The 10,913-nt window shown below is 39.0% G+C and overlaps 1 protein-coding gene across 1 annotated transcript in view; it reads right to left on the bottom strand.

The window, feature by feature from the left end:
• LOC112456760 (multiple epidermal growth factor-like domains protein 11) overlaps window positions 1-10,308 on the bottom strand; it is a 14,298-nt gene extending 3,990 nt beyond the window's left edge. Inside the window, exons 1-12 of the mRNA XM_025019500.1 lie at window positions 9,994-10,308; window positions 9,754-9,832; window positions 9,112-9,548; window positions 7,700-8,525; window positions 6,291-6,604; window positions 6,087-6,186; window positions 5,118-5,576; window positions 4,400-4,936; window positions 3,121-4,232; window positions 2,761-2,924; window positions 2,121-2,264; window positions 1,545-1,722 (exon numbers count right to left, since the gene is read on the bottom strand). Coding sequence (XP_024875268.1) covers window positions 1,649-1,722; window positions 2,121-2,264; window positions 2,761-2,924; window positions 3,121-4,232; window positions 4,400-4,936; window positions 5,118-5,576; window positions 6,087-6,186; window positions 6,291-6,604; window positions 7,700-8,525; window positions 9,112-9,548; window positions 9,754-9,832; window positions 9,994-10,151 — 4,404 coding nt within the window. The 5' untranslated portion in view covers window positions 10,152-10,308 and the 3' untranslated portion in view covers window positions 1,545-1,648. The remainder of the gene's footprint in view (window positions 1-1,544; window positions 1,723-2,120; window positions 2,265-2,760; window positions 2,925-3,120; window positions 4,233-4,399; window positions 4,937-5,117; window positions 5,577-6,086; window positions 6,187-6,290; window positions 6,605-7,699; window positions 8,526-9,111; window positions 9,549-9,753; window positions 9,833-9,993) is intronic.
• Window positions 10,309-10,913: the final 605 nt, after the last annotated feature.

Below are 10,913 nucleotides of genomic sequence, written 5' to 3'. Positions count from 1 at the left end.
CAAATGATAAATGATAGTTAATTTTCAACGTTTATTAAATCAGCAATGTGATTCTTGATAGCGTGGTCAAAAAGTTATGTGGATAAAGAAAGTTATTGACGTTAAAATTCATTACTTAATAGTCTGTAATCAGAACAAACCTGACACATGAAAATTAAAAATTGAAAATACAAAACAATTAAAAATAGAAAAAACTCATTAAGTAGATATCTCAAGAACGTGAGATTAAAAATGAAGCCGTGAAGATAAAATCCATAAAAACCAAAAACGTGATTTAATTGTTAACTTGTATGTTAACTTATGAAGAGTGATCGAATGAGAAAACCTTGAAACTTTTAGAAACATACGAGAAAGAAGAATTATTGTGGAACTTGAGGCATTCTTTACATAAAGATAGGAACGCTATAAACGATTCTTGAAAAAGAATGGAAACAATATTAAACATTCTAATTAAATGATTAAAAAAAAGAAGAGATGTATTACTGCTGCACCGACCACGATCTTTTCTCGTTGGCTATATATTTCAAACTGATGAGCTGAAGACTATGAGCTTATATGAGTTTAAACTAGACGAACTAACGCGTCCATGAGACCTTTTGCGACTTGTTATTCGTTCGTTGCTTGCTAATTCGTGAGACGAATTTATTGACAGACATATATATGTAAGCCACGTGTCGTGACGAACCACACGTCGTAAGACTTCGGTTTAAAAGTTACTCAAAGCCTGTGTGCTCGTAGCGTAAAGTTTGTTTTAAAATCGATTACTCGTGTTGAGACAAATTCACCGGAAACAGGATTAACAGAAACATTTATTTTAGAAATTACTATTTATTCGAAAACAGGTGCAATTATGCGAAAGAGTTTAGGTATAATGTCCGTTTGCTATGTTAATAGTTTTTGGATGACGATAATGATAATATTTAACCTAAAATATCAGAAAATATAATAGTTTTATGAGAATAATTATGAGAATGATAAGTAGCCCACGAAGCAGATTATTTGACGAAGTGTCAATTATTTAAATTATAATAGAAATAAAAATTTTATATCTTAAAAGAGATTCTCTACAACACAGCTTTATAATGTTTCGTACAACATAAATTTTTATTTATTTATATGCCTCGTACAATCATGCTTCTTATAAAACTCAGAATAATTTGGAAAAAGAAATATAAATTGTGAACTTATTAATGGCAAATTTCTGATGGTGTATATAGTTTTTTTAGAGATGGTGTATATAGTGTTTAGAGTTTTTTTTAACAATATAATTGAAAAAATATATGAACAATTTTTTAAATATTAATTTTTTATGCCCAAATAATTTTGTTTTTTACTAACGATAAGTATATTAAACCTTTTGATAATTAATTTAAGTAAAGAAGATAATGTATATATATTTTTCTATTTCACTGTATATACAGATATACAGAATAATCTTAAATAAATTTCTAAGTAAAAAATAGATAGAAATTAAAAACTTTAATAGTAATTTATTGAAGATTTTAAGAGATACATATCTTATAAATTCTTTAACTTTTACTTACAATTAATCAGTTAAATTAATAAAGAAATTGCTCTTTTATCATTGTTATTACTTCAAAAAGCTCGAAGATTCTATATTAAGACTTTACAAGTATATTATTTTGTGTTAAGAATTGTTGGCACTCGATTCAATTAGTCCTTGCATCGATGTACTGTGTCTGCAAATTACCTGAACTTCGCCTGTTAATAAGAATAATTAATTAATTAATTAAAGTATTTGTTTTTAATGTCTATATCTCTCATGTATTTTATAAGACTAAAAAAAGCATCAGGGAAAAAGAATTTAAGCTATAAATTAAGTAATAATATATAATTTAAGAAATATATAAGCATAGATTTTTCATATATTAGTAGATGTGAATAATTTTAACTTTATTTTTTATCGATAAGTGCTTTTTTAAAATCTTTATTTATTTTCTTCTTAAAAAAAGATCTTTTTAAAGATCTTTTTTTAAATGAATTTTTATCGATAAATTTTACCTTTCTAGACCATCTTAAGATAAATGTGTATAATTTAGAAAATTGTTATTATACATCGTTATTTTAGATAATCTAATAAAATTTGATAATTTTCATACCTAGATCCTGTCTATTTTGACGTTTTCGTAATATCAGATATATCATTATTATAACTGTTAGAAGTAATATTCCACCTGCGATTCCACTTGTTAGTTTGATTATTTTTCCTTGATCCTTATATTGACTGTTTAATGCAAGACATTCTAGTATGAAAAAGTAATAAGTTCTTATTGGTTTATTACAAAATATTGAAAGAAAAACAGAAGATTTCAAAATTTATGATAAGTAGATATAAAAATCGTTAATAATTGATGTAGTAAACATTTCAAATAATACTCATAAATATTCCATAGAATATTTTCGAATTTTTGTGCTTTGAAATTATTTTTTCATCGAAAAATTTGGGATTAAAGCAGAAAATAATTTTGACGAATTACGTAAAAGAATATTTTTAACAATTAACTCTATTGCGAGTATATAAATATTTGAGAAAGTGTAACAAGGAAGTAAGTGTAAAATTTTCAGTGCTTTAATAAATTTATATCATTACGTAATAAAGGAAAATATTTTTTAATACTTGAAACTTTTTAATAGTTAAAATTTACTAATTTATCTTTTAAGCTGTATGAATGTAATAAATAAATTTGCTTCAATTGAGATGTAATATATTTATACAAAAAAAATCTATTTATAACAAACCTTCATTCATTAAGCAACCAATTTGCGTCTCATTTTTTGTACCGTTGACCAACATCTTAAAGCACAAAGTTTCATTACTTACTTTACCGATACACTCGGAACATGCTGGGTTATTCATGAGTATATTCTCGATCGTAGCATTCTGTTCTTTAATAATTGTCAATCTGCAAAAGGTAAATGATTCACAGACGATTCATAAGCAATTTATTTTAGATATCATCATAATCAAAGCTTTTCTGATAATATACCCGTGTTCTAACGTTGTGACGCTCATTTTTTTGCTCATTTAATCGTTAATGAATAAATGCTTCGGGAAGCATCAATTTATAATGCCCTTAACGGATTCGTACATATACTTACTGCTCAGTACGATTTCCTTCTTCGTTCAAGATCAAAACGCACAACGTTGGCCGATCGCAGTGCGGTCCGGCCCATCCGTAATCACACTCGCAAGTCCTTCGTTCCGCGACGCACTCGCCGTGAGTACCGCAACCGTCCTGGCACGCGTGCACGCAGGTGTCTTCGATCTTCACGAAACCGGCACGACATCGACACTCACCTGGTGCCGCGCACTCGCCGTTGTCGCAATTCTCGCAATGCGGCACGCATCTACTTCCGTTTCTCGTTTCATTCTCAGGGACAATCGAGGCTCGAGATTCCTTTGTTCCGAATAGTGCGAGTTCGAGGTTCGCGCCCGCAAGGACGAATCCATCGTCGCATTCGCAAACCTCGGGCGCGACGCACGTGCCGTTGCCGCAGCTCGCGCAGACGGGCTCGCATCCGCCGATTTTCGCGTTTCGATAACCGTCGAAACACGCGCAGAGGTCCGGCGCCGTGCACGTGCCGTTGCCGCACTCGACGCCGCAGATCGGCTCGCATCCGAACGGGACGTCTCCACCGTCGTAATAAATCATGCGATAACCGTCCTTGCAGACGCAGAGATCGGGCGCCTCGCAGATACCGTTTATCTCGCAGGCCGGGTGACAGATAGGGTCGCACATGTTCGTCTTACTGTTAGGACTCGCCGATGAACGGTAGCCCGGATTGCAGCTGCATACGTCGGGCTGCACGCAGATACCGTTCTTGCAACTCGGATCGCAAATAGGCTCGCAGAGGCTCGTACGATTACCCTCGGTAGGTTGATAACCGGATTTGCAGGTGCATTCGTTTGGCGCGGTGCAATATCCATTGACGCAATCAGTCTCGCAGAATGGCTCGCACACGTCATGCGAAGAATTGGAAGGGCGATAGCCCTCGTTGCACGTGCAAGTTTCAGGCTCGCTGCAGAAGCCGTTGATGCAATTCTGGGCACATGTGGGTTCGCACCAGAAGCTGGTATTATTGACGCCTGACGGATGATAGCCATCATCGCAATTGCACGTATTCGGCGCAATGCAGTGTCCATTGATGCACGTTATATCACAGACTGGCATGCAAACCGACTTGTCGAAACCGAGAAGATATTTAAAAATCTGAAAAGCAATATTTTTCATGTAATAAAGAATTAGCCTATGACGCTTCTTGAAACAACAGAAATAGCATTTTTTATTTTAAATATGCATGTGCGTTGGGGGAATTTAGTATAATTATTTAAAGTCGCTAAATAACAAATTTTATCCGACAAATCTTTAATACTAACTGTTCTTTTAGCACTTGTCATTTCAATCAGTCGATATCCCTCATAGCAGGTACAGACATCCGGCTCAGTACACACGCCGAACGGTTCGCAAGACATTTCGCAGTGAGGCTTGCAAATGTGCTTCTCCGTTTCGTCGCCACTCAATTGGAATCCTTCGTTGCACGTGCATACGCCAGGCGCGGTGCATCGCCCATTGAGGCAAGCCTTCTCGCAGACCGGCTCGCAGACGTACCTCGAGTTCTCGAGCAGCCCGTAACCCGTGAAGCAGCTGCAGCTTTCGGGAGCCACGCAAGTGCCCATAACGCAAGCTTCGCTGCAGATTGGTTCGCAAACGCTCGGGGTTTTTAACGAGTAACCCTCGTCGCAGGTGCACACATTGGGCGCGGTGCACTTGCCGTAGAGACAATCGTGCTCGCACTTGGGCTTGCAGACGAATAAGTCGTATGGGTCAGGGTCGTAACCGTGATCACAGGTGCAGGTATCAGGGGCTGTGCACTTGCCGTGAACGCACTCTCTTTCGCAGATAGGTTGGCACACCTAAACATAAAATGTGAATTTTTATTATTAATACGCTCTTCTTTTCTACATCGTGTGTTATCTTTGTCAACATCTTGTAATTTTTCAGCTTTTATTTTCTGTCAACATCGATATCGTATTAACTAAGCAAAATTCAAATTGAATAAATAAATCAAACGAAATGTTTATATTGTTTACCTACTTCGGTTAATTCATCTTGTTCGCTCATTTTGTATCCGTTCAAGCAGAGACATTTATCGGGCTCATAACAATATGACCCTGTAGCGCACGGCACGCTGCAGACGGGTTCGCAGGTATAACGAGCGATCATGGTATGTCCAGAATGGCCGCTCAATTTATACCCAGAATTGCACTCGCAAGTTTCGGGTGCGACACATGTGCCGTGTACACAAGAATGAGTGCATACAGGAACACAGCGTGATACGTTAGGTGCTGCCGTTTCTTGCGTGCGGTATCCGTAATTGCAGATGCATTCGTTTGGACGTATGCATGTACCGTGTCCGCAGCTAGGTTGACAAATCGGTTTACACACGGGATCCCGCCCAAATACATTTACATACCTTTCCCCTTCGATTGTATCCGTGTATCCGGGCGCGTATCCGTCGCAACAATAATATTCTCTGCGATATGATCTGCGAGACTGAGAATATAAACGCGGAGATTTCACGTATTAGCAATATCGAAATATCTATTTATATGCGCGAAAGAATCAGTAGGATATTAGATAATAATATACAAATACGAGATGTTTGATAATAGGCGACTCGATTAACAGAACGATGCTTATTGAAAATCGAAATGACAGTTTTTCCACAAAAATTTAATCGACGTTTTAAAATATTAATATTAACCATTACGAGATAAGCTGCATATTTTATTGCAAATTTTATTGAAGGTAATATTATTATAAAAGTTATCAGTTACGATCAATATTATTTTTACACTTCTAATTAAAAGATTCGTCCTTTTTTTAACCATTCAGCTCAATAATTTATATTTTAATATTTTTGTTTTACAGAATAATAATTTTATTTTTCAATAACAACAAATATCGTTATGTGCATCTATTATTAAACATATTTTGAATTTTGTTTCTATTATTTTGTCGCAGGTATCACTTCAAACAGAAATTCTATGCTTGAAAACTTACCTCAATTCTATAGTTCCATCGAAAGCGTGTTTTATAAAAAATACCCCATGTTTTTACCTTATATGTTTCCACATATGGGACTTGATGCGTCTCCCAAAAACTGTGTACGATTTTATCAATATTAGCTTGTATGCTACGCCGATTATATTACGATAGTAGTATTAATAAGCATTATTTCGATTCGTAGAATATGACAAATCTTACCTAACGATTTTACTACAATTTGCTCCCTGAATTTGCTCCCTGAATGCGGATAAAATGTCTTCAGGAAGGGTCTCAGAAAGTGCTAAAACTTTAGTAATCAATCCGTCTTGTAGAACGACAAAAATAAATATAACGTACGCAAATTTCATAATTGCCAAATATGTATAAACATATATTTTTAAAGACCCACTAACGAGGACGCGCGAATGATCAGCGTGTAGATAGTTGCGTATGTTGCGTCGCAGCGTACACTGAGGCTTCTTTTCCTCTTTGCTACAATATAACGCGCTATCAGAATCCGGCAGGATGTCAGGCTGTTGTCAAGCAGTGACAATTAAATCCATGTGAAAATTCTGCTTATCAGCAAAATAAGTTTCTTTAATTTCAGTAACTCTACTTCATATATAGAAATTACAACTGAAAACTTTTACAACGTCTCGCGTCGCAGTTGTTAATTTATTTGTGCATACAAAAAAGATTGCTTAGGGGGAAAAAATTAGAAATATATTTAAGATAAATTGATGAAAATTCTGGGTAAAACCAGTTACCAGTTCATACGTTGTGAATCATGCTAGGTACAAAGTATCTCGTATCTTTTCTGGAAATAATATAGATTTATTAAATTAGTCATACACACGCACACAGCACTAGCAGTTGCGGAATATTCATAGTTTGTGAATCGTTTTTAAGAAATGTGCATTGCGTCGAGCTCTGGAGAGAAACTGCATAATTGTTTTATGGCGTAAACGAATCGATTCCGCATGTTTAACAGTGCATAAACGGAACGGTACGTTTTTTTTAGCGAAACTTACGTTAAGTTGACGTACTGGGCCAAGGATGCAGTCTGCGCATTAACCCATTTACCATGCAACAGCATCAGTTGGTGTATAAAATAAACCGCACGCGATTGCGTTTGAAGTTATTTTAATGTCATTTTTACATATCTTTCTACGTAGTGAATGAGACTGTAAGATTTATAGGGCGCTATTTTATTTTTATGCTCGCCTTTATAATTAACTTTATGATTTACTACATAATTAACGTATTCACTTGCTATCGGAGTCTTACATATTTAATACTTCGCTCGCTCTGAGAAAATTATATCTGTTGATTAGTCTACAAGTTAGTTATTCAAGAATATTTATATAGGATTAGTCATCAAAACAGTTATTGCAGTTTCAAAACTGTTAAATGCGCGAGGATATTTTTATCTTTACAGTAATGCTTTACGTATATTTGTTAAAAGTCGTCATGTGTTATTTATATCGCGTGAAATAAAAGACAAAGTTATTGTTTTATAATCTATGTTATCAGTTTATGTATACAAGTTCAGTTGATCATTATGCCTGAAATGATTTGCTTCATTAAACTAATATCTAACAATATGTTTCGCGTCGTCAACTCGTTCATTCCGCCGGAACGCATCTCTGCCGTCCTTTGACACCTTCCTTCCGGTATCCGGGATTGCACAGGCAAAGGTTCGGCGCGGTGCATACGCCGTTCGGACACCCGTTCGCGCACACCGGCACGCATCGGGAACGCGTGGCGTCGCGAACGTCGTGCGCGTATCCGGGGTTGCAGGTGCACTGATCCGGCCCGGTACACTGACCGTTCAAGCACGGATGCTGGCACATCTCGCCCGTGCCTGATAGGTAGGGCGGAATGCATCTTCCGGTATCGGGATCGAGGCGGGATGCCAGATTGCAGGCACATATGTTCGGGCCGACGCATATGCCGCCCGGGCCGCAGCCGAATCTGCATTGCGAGGAGGTCGAGTTGATCGTGGACGTCGCGATGGTGATACATCTGCCGGTATCAGGATCAGCGGTGAATCCCGGCTCGCAGGTGCACCGATTGTATCCGATACACCGGCCATGCGGACCGCAGCCGTATCTGCAATCGCCGACGGGCTGCGACGTCGTCGCGGGGATGCATCTACCGGTGTCGGGATCGACGGTGTATCCGTATCCGCATTGCGATGAACCCGCGGTACCCGGGACGCATCTGCCGCTGTAACGGTCCCGCGTATACCCGGGCCTGCAGCTGCAAACACCGGGCGCTACGCACTCGCCTCCGTCGCAACCGTCCGGGCAGTTTGGCGTGCAATAGCCGGTACGATTCTGCGTGTAACCGATCCTGCATCGGCAAACGTTCGGCGCGACGCACTCGCCGTCGTGACAACCGGTCGGACAATGGGGGACGCAGGCCTCGCGATCGCCGGGAGGGTTGATGTATCTGTAAAACAATTGATGGTTACAATTACGTTACAATTTACATTTGTATACACTTTGATATGATTTGATATCAAAGAAGGTATAACACGATTCTTAGAACTTTGTCAGGGATTTAGAATAAAAAGTTCGAACGTGTTAAAGAATTTCATTGAAAGAGAGCACCTGTGAAACGTCCGATACATAAAATCAACCTGACACTCGTTCTGCAAAGCTAGTAAATGTTTGCAAATTTATTATGTTTATAACGCGTGACTGCACTTCAAGCGGCAGCGTAAATAACAAATTATCTACGCAGATGGCCGTATGGAAATTACAAAACGGCTGATTTACATGCCTGTACGATAGCAGGTACACGCACGGCGTGTAATATCATTTTTGACGAATCCAACATTGATTTATCAATTATTCATACCGTAGGCAATCCGCTTAGCGGGAACCGGTTGCGAACGTACCGCGTGAGTGAGTACTACTACGTGAGTAAATCAGGGTTTAATTATATCGCGCGTAATATCGCCGATGCGAGGGATTGCGCAGTCGGCGGAGATCGGAGAGGACTGCGAAAGTGGGATATAACGGTGGTTAATTACCCTTCGTTGCAGGTGCACACGCCCGGCCCGCTGCACGCACCGTGCGCGCAGCCGCCCTCGCACGCGGCCACGCACTCCTTGCGTTCATTCAGAACGAATCCCGGCCTGCAGCTGCAGACGCGCGGCGCCACGCATTGGCCGTGCCTGCATCCGTCGGGACAGATCGGTCTGCACTGGCCGTCGACCTCGTCGTAGCCCAATTTGCACATGCACACTTCGGGGGAGAAGCAATAGGCGTTCTCCTGGCACCGATACGAACAGACGGGCATGCAGACGCCGTTGTCGGGACTCCACCCCGGCGGACAGCTGCAGACATTCGGGGCCGTGCAACGGCCGCCGAAACAGCCGCGTTCGCATCGCGGCTCGCACAGGCTGCTCGTCACGTTGCGCTCGTAGCCGTCGCAACAGTCCAAGATAGTGATAAAACCGTCATTAGGCTAAACAGACAATTTGTCTTATAATCGCCGTCGAAATTATTTAAATGGCTTACATCGGGTTTTTTTTTCTAATTCCTAATTAGTGCGTGAAAAGATGTCGCGTTCTGAAACTTTATCTCCTGAGATTTATCAAAGTTTATTGATCAAAAAATCAATTGTTTCACAAGCTATAGGCTATCTTCGATTCGGAGAAACGATTACTTACAGGATAGTGACCTCCGGGCGGCTGAGGAATGGTATTGTAAGGCGTTCCGCTGGAGTTTGAAGCTAAAGCATGGCTGTATCTGAAAGTCGCGGATATTAGTTATTATTTTTACGTCATTTCTTCCAATGGGTGTTGAAATATGAAGAAAAATGCGCGAGCAAAAAATAATGTTGGATCGGATTATTGCCACGATTAGTCCAGCGTTCGTCTCGAACTAAAAAAAAAAAATTAATTACTTACGGCACCCTTTTGTAGCAAAGGCCATTTTGCGAGGAGTTGGTGCCATAATTCGCGTTAGGGTAACGCGGCCGATGTCCACCTTTCACACCGTCAATTGCCCAGGTGCCGCCGACACCAAGGCACGTAAAAACAATCAGACAAATTGGCAATCTCTGCATGTTGCATGTACGGTCGCGAATTTACTACTGGATGCTTATTTTCGGTTAGAGAGCGGGCATCTGGCCGCGATAAGGATGTCCCAGGGGTCAGCGGTTTTCTCATCTTCTCATTAAACTTGTCATTAAACTACGCAACACTCTTGTTCACGGAAACGGTTATCGGTTATGCGTATCGACATGTCAGAGAGACCAAATGGGGCCAGAGCGTTCGTGCGCCCGTTTCTCTTCCACACTTTTATTCTTATCTAATTATTGATTAGGTCATCGCTATTAACTGGGCCATAATTGACTCATTAGGCACAGCTTCAATCGGGTGAATAAATTATTGATCGTGTGCGCACAAAGCGAAGGGACAAGATAACGTATCGCAATTAATAATTTCAGCTCAACTATGCTATAAAAAGGCTCTTCGTGCGATGTGAATCATAAAAATTTGCAAGCTTTTACGAGATTTTTTTAGATTTTAGGTAAAAGTAGAAAAATTAAAATCCTTTTAAAATGATACTTGAGCACGTTGAAAATGATATAAAATGTAGGATATGAAAAAAAATAATATGTATGAAAGCCAATTAAGAAATATATTCATTCACTTGCTTTATCTGAACGAGGTTATCTGGAAAAAAAAGATAATTGGCTTTATCACGGATGTTTGTTTTAATTAAGAGAAAAATGCTTTTTGAATTTCCATAATAATGGTGGAATTGCAATGTTTTGCTTTGATGTATAAAGTTTTGCATTAAACTTTATGCACAATTTGTCTCT

The sequence above is a fragment of the Temnothorax curvispinosus genome, unplaced genomic scaffold, assembly GCF_003070985.1.
Source record: "Temnothorax curvispinosus isolate PA1 unplaced genomic scaffold, ASM307098v1 QBEX01007135.1, whole genome shotgun sequence".
Lineage (NCBI taxonomy): Eukaryota > Metazoa > Arthropoda > Insecta > Hymenoptera > Formicidae > Temnothorax > Temnothorax curvispinosus.
This window is presented reverse-complemented; position numbering and strand designations above follow the sequence as displayed.